General features: G+C 38.1%; 1 protein-coding gene and 1 long non-coding RNA gene across 5 annotated transcripts in view; one reads left to right on the top strand and one right to left on the bottom strand.

The window, feature by feature from the left end:
* Positions 1–25,540, top strand: part of APBA2 (amyloid beta precursor protein binding family A member 2) — a 99,231-nt gene that overhangs the window by 56,346 nt on the left and 17,345 nt on the right. For 3 of the 4 annotated variants that reach the window (XM_035335504.1, XM_035335506.1, XM_035335505.1), the window contains exons 2-7: positions 47–1,053; positions 11,479–11,559; positions 12,822–12,858; positions 17,672–17,817; positions 18,737–18,772; positions 20,400–20,486. In XM_035335504.1, coding sequence (XP_035191395.1) covers positions 85–1,053; positions 11,479–11,559; positions 12,822–12,858; positions 17,672–17,817; positions 18,737–18,772; positions 20,400–20,486 — 1,356 coding nt within the window. In that variant the 5' untranslated portion in view covers positions 47–84. The remainder of the gene's footprint in view (positions 1–46; positions 1,054–11,478; positions 11,560–12,821; positions 12,859–17,671; positions 17,818–18,736; positions 18,773–20,399; positions 20,487–25,540) is intronic. The other variant, XM_035335507.1, reaches the window with a different exon arrangement.
* Positions 17,813–20,404, bottom strand: LOC118171967. The gene is made up of 3 exons (XR_004753500.1): positions 19,963–20,404; positions 18,813–18,910; positions 17,813–18,043 (listed from the first exon to the last, which is right to left on the bottom strand). It is a non-coding gene; the product is annotated as an uncharacterized LOC118171967 (long non-coding RNA).

The raw sequence follows: 25,540 nt of genomic DNA, 5'->3' as shown, positions 1-25,540 counted from the left end.
TCTGCTGATGACCTTTTCCTGAACATGTTTTCCATCTTCCCTACAGTAATCGCATAGAAATGATTGTCGTATAAGGAGTTGGCTATGGCAAACAGGAAGCGTCAAAGCACTACAGCCAGCATGCTGGATCACAGAGTGAGAGCTTGCCCTACTTCATCTCACAACAGGGAGCCTGAAAGCGAGGAAAGCGATCTTCCTATTGAAGATTATGCAGCAAAGGAGGCAGAACTAGCAACTGTCAGACAAGGTAGTCCCACACCTGTGGAACATGAGTGCAATGATCATAGTGGAGATGGCGATTCCAGCTCTGACTATGTGAATAACACCTCTGAGGAGGAGGACTATGACGAAGGCTTGCCAGAGGAAGAAGAGGGGATTACATACTACATTAGATACTGTCCAGAGGATGACAGTTACCTGGAAGGAATGGACTGCAATGGAGAAGAATATGTTCCACATGAACAACACACTGTTGAAACAGATGAATGTCAGGAAGCTGTAGAAGAGTGGTCTGAAGGTAAAATTCAGCACCAAGATGAAAGTGTGGTGACAGACACACAAGAGTGGCAGGAAGGTCAAGACAATGGCATTCAGGTTTTGGAGGATGAAGCATCATCTTTGGAGATACAAGATCAAGAAGAGAACATACAGTATTGTCAAAGCGAAGGTGGCTATCCGGACTATTACCCAGCAGAGGCTAATGGAAACTCACAGGGTATATCACCATACCATTCTAGAAAAGAGGATGCAGAGCTAGAAGAGCAGGAAGAGGACATCGACCAGATTGTAGCAGAAATCAAAATGAGTATGAGCATGAGCAGCATTAACAGTACAACAGAAATGAGTCCAGAGCACACTGGGACTGAAAACATGGCACATGACTATAAAGAGACTTGTTCAAAGGGAGAAGCTGTTCACAGTGCTAACAGGCATGAGGGGAGGCCGAAATCACTGAATATCCCATCTGCCTCTAAGCACAGTGGAGATGTGCCTAGAGGTTTTAAAGCCAAGTCAAGAACCCCAGAGGACAGGCAGAAGTGGCCACAAGAGCAGGTATGAGGTTCTCTTTTTATCCAGATTGTCAGAGGCATTATGCAACTTATGTCAGTTTTATATTCCAAACAGAACTAGAGAACAGTATGTTTTACTTTTTACTCTATATTGCATTAAACTACATAACTACTTGCATGCCTAGAAAAATTTGCTTAGTGTAGTCAACTGAGGTAAAGAACCGGAAAAGAGGTTTTGCACAGAAATAGAGAACTAAGTAAAAGAAGGTATTTAGATCCATGGGACAAAATTCTTTATTGACACTGTTTTATAATTGTGTCATTTTATTCTGTAGTGACATACTGGATGTGCCCTTAAAACTGAGGGTCAGCACTGAAATAGTTGAGATTTCCCCTGCCCTCCATTAAGGACTCCTCTTCCACTACCTTAGTGACCAATTACCCTTAATTTCTTTTGTTTTCAATAGAACAAACCAACAGTAGGTGCTGCATATATTAAAACCAACTGCAAGAAATGCTTGCATATTGCTGTTTTTGTACTGCCTGGCAACACCTTGACAAGAAACCTTCCTTGTACCGAAAATGCTGTTAAGCAGTTTTAACACAATGGTGTAGATGTGGATTAAACCATGCATGCTCTTTGCTTGTTCTACTGTTGAGTCCCAGAAAATGAATTTGGGAATGGAGCTCAAGCTTTTATAGAGCAGAGGTGTGAGGTTTTCTTCTTTTAAAAGAGAAAAATTGAAGATACTTTATAGAAAGACAAAATTCTGCTTGAAAAAGCTTGAAGCTTTGACTTTTCACCTCTCTGACTACATGTAAGCAAAGTCCAGTTATTCTGAAGTTAAATGCAGCTGAATACTATATTCTATACTGAACAGAAAACTGCCTAAGAGAGGTAAAATATTACAAGTCTGTCATCTAAATATGTATTAAGATAAGTGGGTTATTTTGCCTTATCTTTAATTAAAAGACTTCATTAAGCTTCAGAGGTATAAATTTAATGCTTCAGCTTCATTGAAGTTATCACTATAGAAAATCATAATATTGTCAGTGCCTCATGGTTAATGAAACAGTTTATCCTAGAGTATTCCATAAAAATAGACATTAAAATATGTCAGTTAATCTAAAAAAAAACAGAAAGGAAATCAAATATCTAAATATGTGCTGATGAAACAGGTCAGACTTTATTATAATGAACAAAAAACCTTAAGGGGGGTTCACAGATTTCCCATATCTACAGCAAGTTTTAAGTATTCCCTTCTGTGTTCTACTTTCAAAGTATAATTAGAACCAAACTGCATAACTTAAAATACTCAGTGGCTTACTGCCATCATTAAAGTGCTAGCTTGCTTGATTAAGGGTTGATGATCTTGATTTGCTTGAGTCGTTCCTATTTATTATGAACAGAGAAGTCCAGTTAGCTTTCTTTGGATTAGTGAACCAGCTTTCTGACGCAGCACTGTAGTAGATGCCACAGGAACCATTCCTGCTTGTAAGTTGCCAGTTTGTAAGAAGAGCTATTCTTGAATAAGGGACTTAGGTAGTGAATTCTTCTGTGTGGTTGCATAGGAATATTATTTTTTTATCCTCAACAATTGCCAATTCAAAACAGGCTTTCAACATCTTTTTGCATGCTTTCAGAGATCACTTTGCAGAAGTTGAGCTGAATTGCATTGTACTTTTATGATTCTTGTCAGTCTTTAACAACTGGTGGTTTTGCAGCACCAGCATATTGATATAACTGCCAGGGCTGTGAAAATAAACAAAGCAACCCAAGTATTACTGAGCTGCCTGTCTGAGGTCTAAGTGTTACTTCCAGCCAGTCGTGGGCCAGTGCCTTAATCTTTTTTTAATAAAGGAGAAAGTGCTGTTGCAATTGTTAGACACTGGCATGTAGCCATTGGATTTCTACAATCAGTCTTCATAGAAACCACAAACTATTGTCTAATGGATAGGGCATTAAGCAATACGCAATATTTCACTTTTCTTCAAATACGAGAAAGGAAAGTAGTTTCTCATGCAGAAATGGCAGTGTGGATATCCATTTAGTTCAGCATGAAGGGAAAGGCAAGCTGGGTGACCAGACCTTTTAATTTACACTAAAGGAGACAGCTCACAGCTGCTGTCCTCATTGATGAGAGGGACACATAGGCCTGCAAGTCATGAAGGTGTGAAGCAGCATTTCTTCAGGACATACAGAGACTCACAAATATAAAAAGCAAGGGGACTTTCCCATGGCCCCTTCCCACGTCCCCAGGAATATAAAGCAAAGATTTAAAAGGAAGTTAATTTTTGGCAAGTATTACTTGAATGTGTTTCTCATAAGACCGGCCTTGTTTGACTTTACTACATTCTGTTCAACTTCTGCAGGTTGCTCATCCTCAGCTGTATCTAAAAGCCTGGCTAGTTGTGAGTCCATTAAAGGACAGAACCCATTTCTTCCAAGATGAGTTTTTTACTTAATAGTTCAGTAGATGTCTTTACCATTAGTATTTGCTGGACCTTTAGCACAAGTATCTCACCTCACAGAATTTAAAGTACAGAGGGTTTTCTGTTTTTCTTCTCAGGAATTCAATTCTTTTAATATTTACTATAAATTGTGTAAGGGATGGATGTATTTAGTGTACTTTCTAGATGAAAGTCTCATTTGTGAAAACCAGATAGTAATGATCTTAATTACAATAATTAAAGTTCATACAGAGTAAAAGGAGAAAAACCTCAAAGCCATTGTCAGTAGATTTGCATGCCAAACTTCTTGTTAACAGAGAATTTGCCTATATCCTTAGTTTCCTTGTCTTATTCAAATATATCTGTTCTTATAAGTCTGTATCACAAAATATAACAGCAGGGGGTATAACACAGAAGCCTATGTACTGTACACAGAACACTAGTGCCCCAACCCTCTAAGTTTAGATTTGGATGCTGTTGATTTAAACCAAAATGCTATGTGAATTTCAGAGCATATATAACCAATAAGCAAATAGAAATATGCATTTTGTGCTTTTATGCATATATTGCAGTGCCCTTAGCTTTAAGGCTTCTGCTTCTGTCTTTTCCTTTCCTGGTATATTCTCCCACAGCAGGTAATACTGGTGTGTGAAATTCTAGGTTAGGTTCAGTTCTGTATCAGTTACTGTTGCTGGAAAAGGATTTTTTTTTTAATAGCATACATTCAAGAAATATGTAGTTATTAATTCATAGTCCAGGATAAGTGCTAATAGTCTTGCATATCAAATGCTAAATAACCAGTTGAAAAATGCTGTTTTAAAGGTTCTAGTAGGTAAGTTTGCTTTCAGGAACTAATCACCAGGGGAATTCCAAAAAAGAGCCAGCAATCTAGAGACTTGAAAAACAAAATATCTATAAGCATTTTATTTACTGTGTCCTGTTTACTATATGAAAACTTTGGGATATGAGCTTGTAAGCATAAGCCTTTGTTTGCAAATACTTCCAGGAAAGTGCAGAAGAGGATCTGCACTAGAAAAGCCAGAGGGAAACCCAGGATACATTTAGAGTGTATTTTTGCTCTTACTGCTTAGTACAACTTTTATTTCTTGCAGGTTTTCAATGCTAGCAGTCAAAGGCTTTACATTCATGAACTTGAAACTAAGTATTCTAAGCATTTGTCTGACTAACCTCAAACTTAACTTTCTCAAGCCAGGAAGTTCCCCCTTCTCCTCAGCATTTGACATACTAGTCACCTCAGACTGATCCAATTGTTAATATACCTGACACTCAACGGTTCTTCTTCATTATCATTTCATTTTGTGCTTTGCTTCACACACAGAAGTTGAGTATAGTCAGGCACCCTACTGACACAGATTTCTCCTGAAGTTGTTACAAGAAAAAAAAAACATTACTTAATTGACTTAGGTATATCTTTGGTGGGGGAAGAAGGAAAAGGAAATAGGTGGTTCATTCAGCTGATCCTACAATGCAGGATGACCTGAAGTTTTAAACTGATGCACTGTTTCTGGGCAAAAGTAGGTGCTATAGACTTGGAAGGTGTTTTTTTTCCCCCCCCTCCTGTTTTGAATACTATTCTATTTGTGGAGCTTCGAGTTTAATTAGAAAATTGTTGTTTTGACACACCAGTAATCAACAGGAACAGGTTTACTTGGAACATGGGTAGTCTCTGATAACAGATGAGTGCTTGTGAAGTGCAAAATACAAGAACTTGGCCTAAACCAAAGCTTGAACCATGAGAAGCTCATTGCCAGATCACTTCACTGTAACTTGTCCTGGCCAGCTTCCTTCCCAGAACATACTATGGTGTGGGGCAGTCACCCAGGCCCATCCTCTGCTCCCAGACAGTAGTTGGACCTAATGCACCTGTAAGACATCTGTACAGAACAATGGCATTGTCTGCTATTTTACTAACACTAGATACACTTCAGCTTCCCTTTAATACTACCTCTATACACTCAGCATAATTAAAGAATGGTAGAAGTAGTTAAGACAGAGGTTAGCAAAACATGGAACAGCAGCAGATAATACTGATGGAAGATGTCTCTTGCATTAATGGGGCTCAAATAATTACCGTTATTAGAACCTCATATGTGGCAGATTTTACTCTGTTCATCCCTGCTACAGTCACACTTCTAAATAATGGCATTGGCATGGCCCGGGAGCTATTTCTGATGAGTAGGAACTTCAGGTGAAAATGGGACTCCAGCACTTGAACATTAGCCATCTAATCAGCCCTTCATTCCTTATTTTTATTTTCAAACTGCAGACTCCTGAGTAGGCTTACTCTCTCCTACAATAATCAAGCATATCTAATCCCCCCAACGTAAAAGACAAAAAGCCAACAGCACCAACACTCTACTTTCACTAGTACCCTTTTGCAGAAACAGGAATTTGCCATTATCACCTTTAATGAGTGCCCTAAAGGGAAGTCCACTTTTTAGTTAAGTAGCCTGTGATATGTGAGTTCTATTGCTTCTGATTTCTCATTTTACTTCCAGTTAACAGTCAAACATTTGAGAACCTAACAAATGCTCGTAATCTTTTTTCCCCTGTGATCAAAACTAGAAATCCTTCAGATAGCCAAGAATTGCCTCATTCAGATTCAATTTCTGTGAAAGTATCATGCTGGGTCAAATTGCTCCTACCAGTAACAATGCATTTCTGATGCTATGTTAACTAAAATAGCAGTTCAGTAAAGGTGTAGTAAGCCATTCCCATTAAACATCAGCCTCCACTAAGTGAATTTACTTCAGACATGCGGTTTCATAGGAACAGTAGCACCATGGTAGACTTATGACTAGGTTAGCCACTCTTGATTCAAAAGGATATTTTAGTTGCATGTTGATGACTTTCTAAAGACATAGTAGCATTTAAGCACAAAAGCACAACCCAGTGAAAAACTGTCTTCAGGAACCAACACCAGAGGTCATAAAGATGAAACTAGAAACTGAAATCTTGTCTTTAAGTAAGATAACATAACACCTATCTTCTTCACCTTTGTTCCAGAGAGACAACAAGTTAGATGAGAACCTTAGTTAGAGCTGTTGGTTTGCTCATGCAATAGACACCATAACAAACAAGGACACCCACTGGAACCTACCACAAAACGTTTCTTTTTCAATAAGCTAATTAGTCTCCAAGATGAGTTTCAACATACATAAGCACATAGATTAGTTTCTGCACACATCACTTGATGCAGTGTTTGACCAGCATTGCTAGTGGAGGGGTTGGCCCATGTCTCAAGCCTAATTACAGCATTACAGCACAGTAATAAAGCCTTACCGTGCCTTCGTGCTGCACTCAGTGCTTGCTTATCAGATCTTTACCAAAATTTTTTTAAAAAGCTAATCTTTCGCTCCTCTCTCAGACAAACTATTCCTCTAACTATTCCTCTAAATAAGTTAACAAAGAGAGACAAACCTGCTGGTTTCCAGCAGAGCGAGCCCTCCAGCAGACAGGTGCTCCATCAGCGCTGAGCACCACCACAGCCTTCGGGGTCCCAGGTTGCAACTTCGAAGCAGGCCGTGTCGCTGAGGTGAGCTTTTAACTGAACACCCAAACAGCTTACGGAGCAGTAAGCAACCGGGGTGCTCAGAGCCAGCCCCACTCCCACACCACCACCCCAGGGCCAGGGGAGGCTGCCCTGGGGGAGGGCCGCCTATAAAGGGCCCGGCCGGCGGGAGGGGCCCTGCAGGTGTCGGACGAGGGAGGCCCAGGCCTGGCCATCAGCCAGGAACTGACTGCAGGCTGGTTTCTGCACCATGCGCCTCCGTGCTTCAGTGAGCTCCAAGAAATGGAGTCTGGTTTTCCTCTGCATTTTTGGCATTTTTGGCTGCCTCGTGATCTGTCACAGGATGCTGGACACTGGTTTGATACTTGCCCCCAGGCATAGCTGTTAAGAACACTACACCATTAATATTTTGGTAGTCCTTGGGCATCTCCTATTCAGACTGTGTGTGGTGGTTACTGCCAGTGAAAGGGGAAAAATAGTATCTCACCAGTTTTTTGGAACAGATCGTGCTCAAGGATAGCGTGCAGTGTTATATTTTGAGGGTTTGAGAGTGAAGATACTATGTATATTTCCACATGCAAAGCAACTCTGTATAGGGTGAATTCCTAGAGCTCCTTTTCTACAAATGACAAATAGAAGAACCTTGCTTATATTGGTAGGGAGTGTTCTCTCAAAGAAGTGTATGCTTTCTTGTTTACAGCACAGTATCACTGTGTACATGTGTATGAAAAAACAGGACGTTGCATGGTGTAAAACCATCCATTACTCAAATGATTTGAAGAGTAACAGCAGAAAAGTTAGGTGAGATAAGTCTAAAGCTGCATTTGGTGCTAAACAAGTTGTACAAAGGAGGTAGAGTATTTATTAGCTCTGAAGTAAACCATTACATCCAGCTAAAAATGCATGACTTTTTAGACTAAAACAGACTGCCGAGGCTGACCAGGAGACCGGTCATCTATCTGCAAAGTGCACAGGCTCCCCTTGAGGGATTTTATCATTGAACAGCAGGAGGTGAAGGGTGGTTCCCAGGACAAACTCCTGGAACTTGCTGTGATGGATTGACCTTGGCCACCTGCATAGTGCCCACCCAGCTGCTTTCTTAAATACCTTTTCACAGAGGTGCTCCTGTCTTGGCTGCTGGGCTCAGCTATGTCCTGCTGTGGATTGCTGGGAAGCTAGCATGGGGCAGCCCATACTTCAGCCCACAGAGGCCACCCCTGCAGCCCCACTACCAAACTACCATGGACATCCATTTTTAGATTGTTTTGTGTGCAGAACTGTTTAAAACGTAGACTGAATTCCAGAAGAATGTATAGCTCTGCTATAGCTCTCTCAACATGATGTCTGCATATGCCAACATTTTGGTACCAAAAATAATCTTCTTCACACTCAGAATCTCAAACTGTGTTGAAGACAAACTGGAATATTTATTTAAAGCATCTGCATATATAAAAGAATCCCAAATCTTTCCTTTGCAGAATCTGTCCACTTGTAGGATAAGACTCTTAACGTGGCTTTATCTGTGTGTTAGGGTGCAGCAGAGCCCGAATTTCTAGTTTAGCTTTAGGTCCTGTTCTCAACTGTAAATCAGGGGATAAGTATTTATAAAACCTTACAGCTGTTTCCTTCAAATGTGCTTTTCAAGCTATTGTAACATTTAACAATATTAACTGACAATTCTGTAAGAAACCTGAAGAAAGCAAGCATCGATGATGGTAATTTATTTGACAATTGGTCAGATCACCTGGGAGCATGAACCAGCTTCCAGCCCACAGTAAATACCAGAACTGATGCTTTCTAAAAATGATTCCATAAAGAAGCTCCAAGATTCCTTCATCCTTGGCCTAGAAGCAGTTCCTTCTGTACAAAGACTGCATGCTTTGTACCTGTGTGTGGGAGATACAAACACGGCTACCCTGCATTGTCCTCTCCTTTGACATACAAGTCGTCAAACACTATGCATCCTATGGAGAGAAAGGGAAGCCCTGATCCCTGTATTTTTTTCTCTCCTTTCATTTCAGAATACCGTGTAAGCAAACATTTCTTTAGAATGAAAATCTCAACCCTTGATTTGTAAAGGCTCATCATAACAGCTCATGCATTTGAAGGAATATGTTGAGCACAGAAAGTCTCAGACAGGTTGCCAGTACTGACTACTTGGTATTGCATGCTGCTGATGTAGGGACACAGAGAGCCCAACAGTCCAACGCTGAGAAGGTCTCAAGACTGTGGTAGGACACTTGGCTTTTCTTTGAGGAAGTGCTCCCAGTGACCCCCCCCCCCCCTTCATCCGAACACTTACAGAGGACAAAGTACTAACTAGTACTGTACTACTCAAGTACTAAAGTACTAGATCAGCTGCAGACATAATATATTGGGTGCACAGAAGGAACAGAAGAACTGTTTGTACCTGAGATTCTGGGTAATTAGTCTGGGGTTCCTAAGCACATAAAATAAACACTGGGAAAAAAAGATGGGCTTCATATACAAACACCAAATAATAAATAAATATATATTAAGTTCTGTGTAGAGGTGACATGATGGATCCCAGCTCATCATAGATTCTGCACAGACTTTTCTTTGGAACCCAACTAATATACAGTGGCAACATGTACAGTGCACATGCAACTGGGAAACAGTCAACAAGAAGGGCTTTTTTATATTCCTAAAAGCCTGAAAATAGGAATTCAAAAATGAAATGTCATCCGTGTATTTCGTGCTATTTCACATTAAGTTTATATGGAACTATATTTGCAACTATTATCAAAGAGCGTAATTGTTATTATGGTTCTCAGGGCTGAATAAGTCCTCCTTTTAAGATTTGTGACAGACATATTTCAATAATGTTGTTTTACTGCATCCAGGGTATGTTGCTAAACCAGCCAACCAATTTTTTCTTGATCTGCAGGTGCACTGTCAGTTCAGTCAAGTGTGTGATAATCAGAACTGACAGAGCTTTAAAAGTATTAAAATTCTGTTGTACATACTGGAGTTAATTTATTTGCTGTCACTCTCTTTGCAGTTTAATGTATCTTCATTATGGCCATGTCATGTTCCCTGCTTAAAGCATACTTGATCTAATCCTAGTATTTTAGGGAATAATGTGTGATTATTACACTTTTATTATGAAAACCCTTTGGGTATTTGTTTACCCATATTAATTAATGCATTCTACTGTACAGCAACACATATTGCTCCATATTAGTTTAGCCATGCAATATAATTAGATTTGACTTGTCTCAAACAGAACAGCATTTATAAGTACGCAGGGATACAGTAAGTTTCCTAGCTACTACAGTTATCTAGACAGTAGCCCTGTTCCCCACATCTTGGTGCTCAGGTATTTTCAGTCTGTCTCAGGTAATATTCTCTTTCCTAAAATCGTGCTTACTGCTTGTGTTTTTTTTTTTTTGTTTTTTTTTTTTCCTTGTGTATATTGTCTTACCTGAGCATTAGCATTACTGAACTAATAGCTCTAATATGCCAGCTTCAGTAGCACTATTTTTTCAGCTGACTAAACATAGCTCATAGGGAATAATTTGTCTAGAGATAAGCATGGAGACTTTCTTTGATCTACAGCTACATATTACATTTGAAAGTCAGAAGACAAGGAGTTATGTTCACGGGTAACTTTCATGCTGACCCTTTGAAATAATTCTGGCTCAGTGTTTTCCATTTACATAATTGTTGATACAGATTTTTATATGTGGAGCTTTACAGTGACAGTGGTATTCAGGCACTCTTATACATAATGGGGAAATTGAGAATAAAGGAAAGGGGCGTCCTAAACCATAAAAGAGTGTGTCCACAAATCTACTTGGCTTTAAAGATTTCTAACAGTGAAATTCTGTCCAGTACTGAGCATAAAGACATTTTAAAATTCCAACTTCGGTTTGTAAGCAATTTGAACATTTCAGTATTTGGTTTAATTTTGCATGAAATAGTTGCATTGAAATAAAATCATTGTGCTAATTTAAATCAGTAGTGTCACTGCTGCTTAATGATAATTAAAATGCATTATTTACATCCAACTAGATCTTTTATTATAATTAAAGAGCCTAACATTTTGATGTGAATCTCATGTTTGTTACATTTAAATAGGAAATTTCAACTACTGTATTGTGTTATGGTACTTCAGTATCAATAATTAATATTGATTGCATATAAATCACTACACAGAACAGCTTCATGACAAATGACTGCTTTGCATAAAATAATAGAGAAAATGCTAAATACAGTTTCATATGTTAAAGCTTTATGGATTTTATTAAATTTTTCTGAATGTGCTTTACTCTTTCCCCAACAAAACTTTTGATTGAAAGCTGAATATACTTTTTTTTTTTTTAATTTATTCAGTTGAAATAGCATTTTCTGGTGAAAATTTTTCTGACTGTCCTTGCACCATTCACTTCCACTGAAATCTGATAATTTTCAAGCTTTTCAGAAGACAAAAGGCTTTGAAACCCTTTCTCTCTTTTCTTACAGATGTGCAATGGTTTAGAGCAGCCAAGGAAACAACAGCGTTCTGACCTCAATGGCCCAGTAGATAATAATAATACACCCGAGGTAGGTGCCTTAGGCCATTCTGCCACCTATCTTCCTGTCCTCAGGCTACCATGAGGGACAGCAGGGACTAAATTGTTGGCTTTCTCCCTCTCATGCACACCTATCTAGAGTCAGTTTCCTTCTCCTGAACTGATGATAAATTCCTTGACTGCGTATTCTGAATAGTCTTTGAACCATAGCCACGAATCAGTTGCTGCCATATTCATTCTGTGTATCTGTCCACAGTATGTACTCAAGCCTAAAATTTTCTGATGGAAAATTCTTCAGGAATTCTGTTTTTTGGGTTATTGGAGAGCAAAAGCAGTATCAAAAAGAAATTGGCTTCTACTTGTTTTCTTTCTCTCCAAAATGTCAGTCTTTGAAACCAAAGGACTGCTTAATTCTCATGGGTCTCTTTAAATAATCCCTAATACCAAGCACCTCATTCCGTGCCAAGAGCTCAAATGATTCACTGCTTTTTGAATGCCCTCTGTGGTAAGATGTGTCCCTGCTCAGTCAGCTGTGAAAAAGATGTAGTGATGGGCAGACCTGCTCTTGTCACTGAAGACTGGAGCACAGACGACATCTAAGAATGCAGAAGGAGGTTACGCTCGAGGCTAGACACAATGAAGTGAAATTCAGACTTAAAAGCAGAAATCTGTTATCTCACAAACATACATCAAATTTAGCCTGTAGCCTGTTCCGTTAATGAGAAGGCACATTTCTGAAGCCTTTTGCCATAATGCAGAAATCAGCCCCTTTCCTGGAAACAGCAATGCCTGAGGAGGCTGGCATAAGGCAAGCAAATTGAAGGACTTGATCTGTTTAGAGGTGCAGTGCAACCAGGGACAGTTCTTTCTATCCACAGACCAAGAATCTTTCTTTCTAAATACTGTTAGATGTTCCAATTGTAAATTTGGGATATCATTAATAGGCAGTGTGATCTGGTGGTAATCTGTGTGGTTTCTATTGCTCATTTGGCAACTGATTTGCTGGCTCATTTTCATTTTCTTCACACACATCCCTTACTTGTTTTGTGTGGTGTGACATGCCTAAAGTGCTTTGAGATTCCAGGTAACCAGCACCATGAAACAGGTTGGGTAACTTACGGTGATGTAATGTGTTTCACTGTGATAAATAATGGCTATGCAGAAGTTATGCAGAGAGAATTTATTTATTTATTTATTTTTACAATGGTCAGCTATTTATGATGTGAATTGACTTCAGTTTGTGAAAATGACTTAGTCACATTTATACCACATATTGCTTTTATTTCTCAACAGACAAAGAAAGTGTCTTCATTTCCAAGTTTTGTTGATGGTAAGTTTTATATCATCCACAATTAAAGTAATATAAAAAGGAAGCAAATGCTTTAATTTATTTTAAAAATGAAAATTCTAAAAAAAAGTCAAACCAAAGAGAATGCAGCTCAAAGTTTAATAAATAAACAACTGAAGCCTATTTCTGTTCAGAGTACACAGAGTACACTATATGTGGAACTATTTAATATTTTTATCCCTACCTGTGGCAATGGGAGCCTGGATTTATGATGATAAAAAAGAAATAAAGATGGAGATAGCTGCAAACCTGGAAGGAGGTAAAAAGGTGGAAACAGTGGGCCTCAGCAGGGTAGAGATTTATGGAGGTAGAAGACCCTGTTCTTCATTGCCTTGTACAGAGCAAGGAGACAGGCAAGTGCCCAGAGCTGCTCCTGTATCACTGTGAAGTGATACCTGTATTGCACTCTGGGAATCTCAGCTGTAGGGAACAAACAGAGGGGATCTCTTGGGAGAAAAAAATGGTAATCCCAAATGAAGAAAACAAGGAACATACTTTCCTCTGCTTAGGAGAACCACAATTTCATGTCTTTCTTCAACTGCCTGTCAGTCAAAGAATGATAATGTTCATCACAATCCTATTTTATCTGTCCACCTTCTTGTTTTAATAAACTGACATTTTTCTCCAAACAGAAAATAAATAATAGCAGTGCAGGGGAGACTGAAGAGTTCTTGTACAGGAAAAATACACGCAGCTCTTTCTACAGAAGAAGTGTGTACACCAGAATGTAAGCAAAGGCAGTAGGAAGCTTCTAAGGTTCTGACTTCTTAGATCTTAGACACACACATTCCCTGCAACATGAATGATAAATGAAGGTTAAAAACTTGATTTCTGATGCCATGCCCAACTCAAGGAAATCTGTGATTTAGACTAATAGAACATTCAACACATTTTTCCCCTATTCCCTGATCTCATCAGCTTGACTTGCACCTTCTGGTTTTAGTTGTTGCCTTGATGAGCTACAGCAAATGGGAAGTTCAAAGATTGCCCCTTTTACACAATTCACATCTGACAGAAGCTACACGTAACACTTGGCATGTACTGGCTAACAGGCCCTAAGTAAAGGTAAATTAAATGCATTCCCTAAAGGCAGAGGAGACAAGAAAGCAAGCTGATCCTCTGTAATAAGCATCTACTGATTGTGTAGTGGACATCTATAACAGAAGGGCAGCATGAGCTGAGCTTTTAAAATAGAAAATTTATCTGTCACAGTGCTTGCAGATCCAACGGCACATTTTTTATTTTATTGGGATAAAAAGGTTACATCTTTTTATTTTTTAACCAATCAGCTCACTACTACTCTGTTGGAAAGGGGTCAGTATACCTTTAGATAACAGTGTTGTTTTTTTTTACTTCAGTCATTCTGCTTTTTTTTTTTGTTTGTTTGTTTGTTTGTTTGTTTTTCTTGAGTAGCACAGCATGAGATGATAAGCTATCCGTTAGGCCTTTTTCTAGTGCAGGTATTATATGGTATTGTCTAACAACAATAAAGATGTAGCTCTCTAGGAGCTTATGATAGGTCAATGTATGCTTTCTGAATCAACAAAACAAAACAAAACCCACCACAACACAACAGTTTTTTTACTAATTTGTATGTAGAGTCCCCAGAAGAATAGGACCCCACTGCACACAAGAAAAGATTCTGCCAGCTAATGCTCCCTGCCCTTTCCTGAACTTTGGTGGGGCCTCCACAACCACATTCTGGTCACCAATCAGCTGTTCAGACACTTAACTTGCAGCATGACTCCTTAACTGCAGTAGCTATGTCTATATCCCTATGCATATATAATATTTTCATAGGAAGTATGGACATAAACTAGCTGTCACAAAAGACATAAGAAAAGTGTCTCTGTGCTATTGCAGTTGTGCCACTATATGCTTTTAGTGGTACTCCAGGGGTTCTTTTTTTCTACTGTGTATCTGTCCTGTCACCATAACTATCATTTGCCTTGCGCAGTCACAGCCATGATAAAATAGGGGAATCACTTACAGGTAGGCATTCTGCAAGGTGATCTATGCCCTGTGGCCACTTACTCCTTACACAAAGTCTTTGTGCTGCACTGCCGTGCATCCGAAGGTCTGAGTGACTTCAAGGAGTACAATGCTTCTCAGCAGGCAGTTGAAGTGGCTTCAGTGCTCTAAGCACAATCCCTAAACACTCTCTGAATCATGAATTGGTTTCCATGTGGTACTAGACAAATATAAAAAAGTGTTCCTAAGAGGTTATTAAATTCAGTTATGCTGCATTATTGAATGAGTGTTCGTCTTATTATTTTATGACTACAAAAGGTGTTCATTTTAAAATCTTTAGAGTCTGTTTTGGTTTAAAGAAATGTTTAATATACTGATAGCATTAATAACTCAGCAGAAAATGAAGTAATCTTTATTATACTGATAAGATGCAGAAACTTACAGTTATTTTTTTTCAGAAAAAAAAAAAAGTTATCTAACTTTTAAATATCAATACCCAACATGAAGTTCCAGCTTGTTCATGCCAAACTCATCTTCAGCTTTCAGATCTTTTTCTTTCTTTTTCCCTTGCTCATCAGTACACCTTACACACACTTACAGTCAAGGGCATGCTTAAGTGCTTTGATGAGTTGGGACCTCTGCCAAATCTGCATTTTTCTGATTTTAAGCCAGTCACAGACAAGGAAAGAAAACACTCAGGTAACCCAGGTTGACCCTGGCAATTTTCAATACCATTCCTTACATCCTTCCGGCAGATGTCTTATCCTATCTGACAGTTGCTTCCATTTCACTCATGATGGGAAATATATGTTGGAAACGTTTTCTGCCCAGCATGATTTTTTATTTTTTATTTTTATACTAGCTATTGCAACAAGCATTTTATACATGCTGTTACTATATACATGATGTTGCAGAATTTGTTGCTAGTATACTAATTCTGCAAAAAGCACAATCTAATGCTCTGAAGAGATGAGACCATATCCAACAAAAAGAGAACAATCCTTAAAGAATCAAAATAAATAACACTTGGATAATAAAAGTGATGAAAACCCTAGGATTTTTACATTTTCAAGACTTTTCAAGTCAGTTAGAAACACTATTGCTGTCACTGAACTGCCAAGACATGAGAAGTAGTTGTTTCTTTTGAGAAATTAACACACATTAATTTCACAGTCCCATAAGGAACCGTGAGTACTGTTGTTTCATGCTTTGAACATACATACATACACACAGACCTCTAAACTCAGCTTTGACAGGCCTCTGGCATAGTCTAACAATTACCTGGTAATCCAGACAAAAATGTCTTGCTCAAAGATGTACAAAGAACAGATGTAACCAGAAATGAGCAAATTCTACAATCTTGAAAACAACTGGAGAGAACACAAGCTTTCCCAAATTCACCCAGAGCTTTTGGGTTGATAAAGAAGTAGATTAAGGGACTGATAGATTTTAAAATAACCAGCACAATTTTTAAATTTTTTATTGGCAAGTTCTGCAACCTGATAGAATTTCGGCCTTTGCTTGTTACAGTAATGCCTGTATTAGAATTTGTAGGAAGCATTCAAGTTTTGTCTTCACACATGAAATATTTCAAGAAAACTAATCAAAATTAACTTCTAAGAAAGGAGGTTAGTTAAACTGATTTAAACATTATGTGGTAAGTGTCCTTCAGAGTTAAAGCAACCTTGATTCAATTTAGCCCGACTTACTTAGCCTGAAGTGAATGAAGGTAAACCAAATTAAGGCCACTTTAATTTTGAATGAGAGCGTTTATGCAGGTATCTAATGAAGTTTTGTTAACCAACATTAAATTCACACCTTTAATTAATTTCCTTTTCTATCCTTGAAACAAGGTATCAATGTGATGCAATATCAGTGTTTAGTTGCATGCTGAAAGCGGTACGGATGTATGAAACTAAGTTTTAGGTCTGAAAAAAAAAGTGAATGACTTTGTCAAAAGCAGTACCATATAAAACATATCCTCCATCTACTGAAAAGTGAAACGGTGCAAAGACATAGGCAAATAAGACCAGATATATAGTAAATGGAGTTCTTGTGGAATTTTCTTCTATTGTTTAATTCAATGAATTAGCAATACAGGAACAAGGATTGTTTAATTTTTTTTGAGGTATTGAAAGACTTGGCCTTCATGAAGAGTTTCAGTGACTTATTTAATTAGTAGATTCCTAAGGACTCTGTTAAGGTTTTTCACATTTTCAGTGGAGATTGTCATAGTTTTTTAACTCCTTCCCAATATGTTGGGAATTTTAAATTCCACAGAATTCTGTTCTGATTCTAATGAAGACCCATACCATTACTAGATTTCTTGCTGGATCTTTGCTGAAGCAAAGTATACCTTTGTGCCCACTCTACATCAGTCCTTTTGCCAGAGGCGCTGTCTGGCTACTGTGTACTTCTTCAAACATCTTGAAAAATGTGGAAAACATGCATCTATTTAAGCACAAGTTTAGCTTATGCACTGTAACAATCAGAAATGTTAAGACAGTTACAACAAAGAAACCTATGAGCATTCAGGAAACTCGCAAATAATTTCAGTGTGTTTATCCATGCAGCACAGCAAGTCTTCCCGTGATTTTTCCTCTAAAACTTCACGATCAAAACATTATGCAATACTTTATACTTGGTTCATATTTTGAGGGGGGAGGGATAACTATAGGGAATACATTGTTTACTTTGTACTGGATTTCTTGTTTCATACTAGAAATGGTGTTACAACAGTTGCTCAAGCCTTAATATTCTTTATTCGATTTACCTTCTCTCTGCCCTCTTCTGAGAGGCAGTAACTGTAAACATGTCATGTCAGTTCCAGGACCTTGTGAACCTGAAGACCTCATTGATGGAATCATCTTTGCAGCCAATTACCTGGGCTCTACGCAGCTCCTGTCCGAGCGCAACCCTTCCAAAAACATAAGAATGATGCAGGCCCAAGAGGCAGTGAGCCGTGTTAAGGTAGGGGATTTTTGTGCTCTATAGAATACTCTCTTGTCTTTTGACAGCTGGTCTCTGAACAGTACAGGATCTGCGGCTTCAAACCTATTCTGAAGCACCCTTACGTGAGTATAGATCTAGTACTATAAATACCATCAGTTTCCAGTACTGATTATGAACATGCATACAGCGTCTCCAAGGAACAAAATATAAATTATTCCAAAGTCTATTCAATGTTGTTTGAAAGCTGTATGAAGAATTAAAGACAAATTGCAGATTATAATTAGGAAATATTCAGATAACAAAGCACAAGATATTTGACTGTTTTTCCTTTTGTGTCATTAATCCTTTTATTACAAAATGTGACAATTACTCTCAATGTATTGAATTTTATTTTGAATTTCCAAACATTTAAATTTCTGTTTAGTCTTTTGTGATACCTCAAGCAATAAGTTATTTCTGATTGCAATTAACCTTTTAAAAACAGTTTTGTTTATTAATAACAATCCTAATCTGTCAGGGATACTCAATTACTTTCGATAGTCATTGAAGGGAATTTGAATTATGTTTTGTTCAACAATTACATATAGACATATGACTAATATGGCTAGAACATTAATAGAAAAACTTGAGTTTAAAATAGTGCATGTACTCTCATTTTAGACTGCTGTATTTTTAGCAGGATAAATGTTATGAGCAGCTGATAATAGACAACACTCTTTGGTATTTTTTTGTAGTCAATCAACAACATGCATAATGCCATTAAATCCAATTATGCTCCAATAAGAACTTTCTCTCACACATCCTTCTCCCACTGCCCCCAGATTTATAATTTTTAATCTGGATTCATAGTCAAAAGGTTTCCCTGACTTCACACACTGTCTTTTCTCTTTCTTTGTGCGTACATCTGTCTGCATTCTTTTTTTATGCTACTCTTCAGAGGATGCAAAAGGCGGCTAAAATCAAGAAAAAAGCGGTGTGTAGACTGTTTTTCTTGAATGCTAACGTTTACTTACATTTTTGTTGTACTTGTTCCCCACGGAGCATTGTGTCTTTCATTATGGGTCCTCATCAAGTTGTCATTTTGGTTTCTCCTTTGTTGAGTAGTAGAACACTGGATGGAATAAAATTAACTCATTTTCTTCATTGTTCACTTGCTAGAGTGCCTGTCTGCTGCTGCCGTTCTTCTGTTTAATATCTCTGACTTGTTTGGTAGAGGTATAAAGTCAGTGTTTTCCAGGAGATTTTTTAAATCATAATGCTTATTATTAACCAAAGCAGTTAGATTCATTTCCTATGCCTGTGACTTACATATATTTATTAAATTATTTTAGATATTTAAAAACAAATAAAATACATTTACCAAGTAGTAGCTGGAACAATTGAGGAGACATTTCACCAAATTAAAAATATACATTAGTTCACTAACTACACTTAACAAATATGTCACTAAAATTAACCTTTTTCTTTATGATGGATGTGGATAAAAAGCACCACAAGTAATCTCTGCCAAAGTATGTGCTGCTTTGTATTCTGCCGAACTAGAGTTAATTAAAATAAAAGTAATATGGATTAAATAAGACATTTGAGCTACAGAAAAGAGCAGCAAATACATCATTCTTCCTTGCTGTCACATCAAAGAACCACAGGTGTAACCCCGAGATTGGTGCCTGCCTTCAGCATAAGGTAATACAGTCTGTAGCCTTTTTATCCTGAGGCTGCTAACCTGGATGCTGCTATTACCAGTTAAAACAGTGCACTGTGGACAAGTGGCCTGGAGGAATAAACAGGTTCCTGCTGGGACTCAGAGTAATAGGTGAGTTCTTGGATGATGCCTTAGTGAGAGGTAGAAGCTGCTTTGCCGCTTTCTCTCCTGTTTTCTCACCTGGGCAAAGCCAGGCCTTGCACTTAAAAAACATGCAGCATTATATTGCAGCCCCACTTGCTGTGACCTTGATTTCTGATGGCACATGCAACCTTTTCCCTAGTAAACAGTGCTCAGAAGTTGAGGTCTCCAGCCATCCACCACCCAATGTCTTCCTGCGCAATAAGAGATATTAGTTCAGCTCTCAACTCCTTATTTTCTTTAAAACAAACAAAGATAACTATAAAAAACAAAACAAAACAAAAACACAAAAACAAACAAAAACCAGGAAATAAACCCACCACAGTACTGAGCACAAACTTTTGCTGGTGAGCTCACTGAAGACAGCAAAGGCTAAGCAGCTGATGTAAGTCACTTTCCCAATTTCCATGCTTTCTCAGTTCCAGTGCCTCAAGAGCTAATGCGCATCAGTGACAGTGGGGAAAGAAACAGCTATACTCTTCTTCCTGTTCAAGATATAAAAAGAGAATTTTAGTACCTGAGCAGTCACTCCCACGGGCTCTGAAAACTCACTCTTACCCACAAAACGAGTATGCTTCACTCTTTCTATGCAATAAATGCGTTTTTTTGCATGTATTTGGAAACACCTTTCAATAGTTGTCTTTGTAATGGTTTAACAACGCAAGTGCCTCACATCACATTATGCTTGAATCAGAGAATTTATCATCCTAAAAGAGAGAATTAAAATTGCCCTTGTAACAAAGCATGTATCTTCTAGACTTCAGAGGGAGATTCCCAGGCCTTGACCGAAGTGGACTTGTTCATCTCCACACAGAGAATCAAAGTTTTAAATGCAGACACACAGGTAAGTTATGATTAAAACTCTTGATTTTTTTCAGAGTTCTCTTTTGTTAGACTGTGCTCCTATACTACTAATGGAAACTTCACTACATTTGGATAAATTCGCTGAGGTGAGAATATTCAGAAAGAGCACTCCTGAATCTTTGAAGCGTTATTGTTGTAACACTTTGCCATTTGCCAGTGTAGTAATAATGACACTGGTTTTGCTTGTCTGATGTGTTAGAAAATGTCTTGATTATTGATATGATTATTGATATCTATAATTGAATTGAGAAAAAGATTTGAGGTTCATTCTGAATGCAAGTACCCTTTCTCTCTGTAAGTTCCAGCACCCAAATTTATGAGAGAAGTCATTTGCTGCTTTGATTAAGACATTCATATCTTGTCATTTTTAAGATTTAACCTACAACTTTTCCATAAGTTACATCTGAACTACCATCTTCTTTGCCTAAGCTAAATTATTAATAATTCATATTAACGCAGCATCTGAAGACTGCAGCAGTGATCAGCTTCATCTTTTAGGAATTACATACATATTCAATAATAGGTGACGTTCATAAGAAGGATAGTTTTTTCAAGGAATTTAAAATTATTAGCATACGCTTTATACAAATATTCCAATATTAAGTATAATTAACTCACAAGATCTCTTAGACTACAATCATGCTGACATAAATACATGTTAATTTTCATTCTTGTGCGAGATTTCCTTCTCATAAAAGGAAATGCATACTAACATTTTTTCTTCAGTTTTCACTAAACGTCTCCACTGTATACAGCTAACAACAGCTGAAAATGATAAGTCCTCCAGTTACAATACAGAAAGACCCTTTTAGACAGTGGTTAGAAAGTTAATTTAGATATATCCATATTAGAGAGACCCAATGTTGTGGTTTAACCCGGCTGGCAGCTAAACACCACACAGCCGTTCGCTCACCCTCCCCCCTCCCTCTCTGGGATGGGGGAGAGAAACGGGAAAGTGAAGCCTGTGAGTTGAGATAAAGACAGTTTATTAAGATAGAAAATAATAATGATAATAATAATAATATGTACAAACAAGTGATGCACAATGCAATTGCTCACCACCCGCTGACCGATGCCCAGCCCAACCCCGAGCAGCCGGCCCCCCACCCCGGCTAGCCACCCCTAGATATTGCCCAGCATGACGCCATAAGGTATGGAATACCCCTTTGGCCAGTTTGGGTCAGCTGTCCTGGGTCTGTCCCCTCCCAGCTCTTGCTGCACCCCCAGCCTGCCCGCTGGCAGGACAGAGCGAGGAGCTGAAAAGTCCTTGGCTTATTGTAAGCAGTGCTCTGCAGCAATTAAAACATCAGCACGTTATCAGCACTCTTCTCATCCTAATCGAAAACATAGCACCCTACCAGCTATTAGTAGGAAAAATAACTGTCCTAACTGAAACCAGGACACCCAAGAAATTCCATCTTGTACTATTTGGGAAAATGGTTGGAGCACTTTTATGACATCCTTTCAGTGATATTTTTCCCAAACTTGTGAAGGTAATATTTAGTCTTTTTTTCCTTTTTTTTTTTTTTTTAATAGTAGCAGACCACACCAAGGATTATGGATTTTTAACTGTTAGAAATATATCAAAACAAACAAACCATTTGTAAGCAGTTTGTGAGTGGAGAAAAGCAAGAGTCAGTGCAGATTTGTCAGAAGTAAATGGTGTCAAATCAGTAATTTTCTTTGGTGACAAGTGAATAGATTTGTCCTTGGCAGCGAAACAGAAGACATCATGTACTGACTTTTAAATAAGGCTTTTAAGTAGTCTCATATAACATTTTCTAGATTATATGATTTAGATACAAGAAGGCCAAAAATTTTTCTGTGTAATTAGTTCTGATGTTTTGCCATACAGTTGACAATACAAAGAGCAGAGGGAGACTCGTAAGCATGTTTCTTTAATGCAGTAGTTTTCAATATTTTCATGAACAACTTAGAAGATGGAAATAGAATATGGTTATTGAACCTGTAGCTTGATATATAAGATCAGTGTTCAGAAATACCGTGGCTAACTGAAGAAAAGATCTGAAACTATAATAGGAGATACTTCAGTAAGGTCAAATGTAACATTCTACATTTAGGATTTTGAGTTGTTTTCAATTACTGTATTATTTGTTTTTCTAGCAAGGTAAACTACGAGGCTACAAATTCTTCATGAAATTTAAGATAGAGTTATCATCTGTTACTGTGTGGGTAGAGGGTAATGATAATATCTTCAGTAAATGTATTATTATCCTTTCATCATAAGCAGATGTCCTTAACATGCTATTAGAATTCCCAAGGGATGGTGCCAGATGCGGAATAGAATAACCCATCTAACATGGGTAGCAGTCTTTACAATCTGCCACCTATAAATCACTCCGAGCACTGTATTTCATCTGTAATGACCAATACCACTACATGTTAGGCGCCAGCCATTTTTTTGACCTCATGGTAAACATGCATCGTCCTAGAGTATATTATCAAAGCTTACAACTACTTTTTGCATGTGTGTAAAATAGCATTCTAATAATTATCAATGTAAAGATGACTAAAGACAATTATTGCCAAATTAACAACTATAGTTGATAGCTGGAAGGTGTGGCAGGAAATAAATTCTCTATGTTAAGTAAGGATTAGTCTAAGTGCAATTCACACTTTCCCTTCTTTAAATATTTCAGCATTTCAGCTGAATGCTGATCCTTTTAAAAATTAAAAAAATAAAGTCCTTTGAGGCAGCCCATAAATGCTTTTCAAAGTAACTATTATCTTATTCTGCTGATTACCCTGAGATTTCTAGTGCTATAAGATGCTATACATCATGAGGTGTAGTACGATCTGTTCAACTAGATAAAAACAATACTGGGGATTACTATAATTACAAGCTGCCTAGAGTTTGTTGGGTTTTTCCTTTTTTTTTTTTTTTTTTATACAGCGCGTCTTTCAGAGGCTCTAAGAAGCTTATTCCCCTGACTTTTTAGCACTGCTGTTGGCGTGCTTTGCTTTTTTGGCTTGGTAATATTTTTCAGAGCTAGTGAAGTTTCTTGACTGGTGTAATTACCATAGGTCTATTTCAGCTGGTGTGGCAGCTGGCAGAGGCAATCTGTTATTTCATGGCTTTATCAATTATATAAAACCTGTATCTGCAGTGTGCCATCTATGTTTTGATCTATCTGTAGTACTGCATAGCTCACATGAGGTAGCAGCTGATTTAAAATGTAAAATTCCCAGTTAAAACATGACATGCAGCAGGGTTGAAAATGATGAATAGCACCAGTAAGGCGTATTGCCACGTCAAAACAAAGCCAGCTCTGGTGATTGTTGCCATCAGCAACACTTGAAAATGGCACTCCTGCCACTTCTTAGTCGCTTGTGCATTTAGTTACTGAATATATTGAGCCCAAGGTGACCACCGCTTGCTTAGTATACATAGTAGAAGCAATCCGAGGTCTGTACAAGAACATTTCTTCCCTGACTGCCGTGGCTTTACATGCAGAAAAACAGAAGAAATATTGTTGCAGCCTTTTCCATCTTCTTGCTTGTTCAGTAGAAAGAAGTTGGGAGTGAAGCAATTGGGAAAGCTAGCAGAGAAAAAGACATGGAAGTGACCACTGTGCATGCACTGAGTCCCAGCTAGATGCGTGGTTCCATAAAACTTTCTGACTTCATAAATGGACTCGCACAAGCCTGTTTATCTTCGAAAGCTTAGAAGAACGCTTCGGCTTTCCTTCCTCAGGTGTCTTTTGATCTTCAAGAAGGACAGCACCAAAGGATTCTAGGAGAGTTCCACGAAAAAGAAGGGAGATTCTGAGGGAGGGAAAAGGGGGCAGGAGAAAACAGAACGGAGGTTTTGAGAAAGATGGAGAGAGGACAAATTTCTAAGGACAAATAAAAGTATAGCAAGGATAGAACACCTGGAACTAGACTAGGGATGAGGGAAGGAATAGAGAAGCAGGTGGGCAGAGATGGAGGTATTCATGGGAAAGTTCAAAAAAATTAAAAATGAGATAAAGGTAATTCAAAATAGATTGGAATGGAAAGTGGGGTGAAAGGAAGAAGTTAACACTAATACACATTTACAGTCATGATATATTACTTGCCTTATTCCTAAGTGTAATTGCATTAGACAACAAAAATACGTGAGGCAATGGGGGAATTACTGCTTTCACCCGTATAGGGGGAAAACTAAAAGAAAACATTTGAGTAACTTGCGTATGGCAAAGACAGAAAGACTTTCTTGGTAGGTGAGATTAAATGTATTCATTTTCCCAGGTTCATGCACTCTTGTGAACACTGCATGTATGATTACAGCCTTCCGGAACACTGCAGACTAGTGCAGCCTAGTGCAGACTGCTGAAAAGCAATTATCTCTGCAGAGCTCCCAAGATCCTGCTGAGAGATGTCCATTATCGAGCATTTTTCCATACTGAGAGAAGTGCTATAAATCCTAATGAGCCACTACAAACCTTAGAAACCCCCCCAGTCATCTCTTCCCGTGTTGTAGGTGTAAGTGGAGAACACTTTGTTTCAAGGCTGAGAAGAAATCATTTTATGGGTAGAGATTCTCTTCAGTAAGACAGGTGGTTCTGTTCTAAGAAACAATTGGTATTGGTATTGTCCTCAGTCAAGTCAAATTGTACTGAAATTCTTAATTACTCATCAGCTTGACACTTCTTCAGTTAGGCCATAGAGATTTGTTCAACTAATGGCAAACTGAAACCTAGCTGTTTATATGAAAGATGATGGTGTTTACATAAATGATAAAAATTGTGTATTATCTCATATCTCATTAGGGTTTTTAACGGAAGATGAGGTATCAAGAGAAACGCTGCCACTAGTGACAAAGCAAAGAGGGTACCTAAGCCATCTAATGTGACTGAGCTATGTAAAAACTGACCTCAAGCAGCTCAGTGGGATATTCAGAAACACGCTGTGAGTCAATAGCAAATAAAAGAAAAAAGAAAAAAAGCCTTCTTGAAAACAGAAAAGCAGCAGCCTGCAAGCAATTGGGCTGCACACCACGGGAACTTAAACAAAAAACACACACAATAACTC

The sequence above is a fragment of the Oxyura jamaicensis genome, chromosome 10 (assembly GCF_011077185.1).
Source record: "Oxyura jamaicensis isolate SHBP4307 breed ruddy duck chromosome 10, BPBGC_Ojam_1.0, whole genome shotgun sequence".
In the NCBI taxonomy this organism is placed as follows: Eukaryota; Metazoa; Chordata; class Aves; order Anseriformes; family Anatidae; genus Oxyura; species Oxyura jamaicensis.
This window is presented reverse-complemented; position numbering and strand designations above follow the sequence as displayed.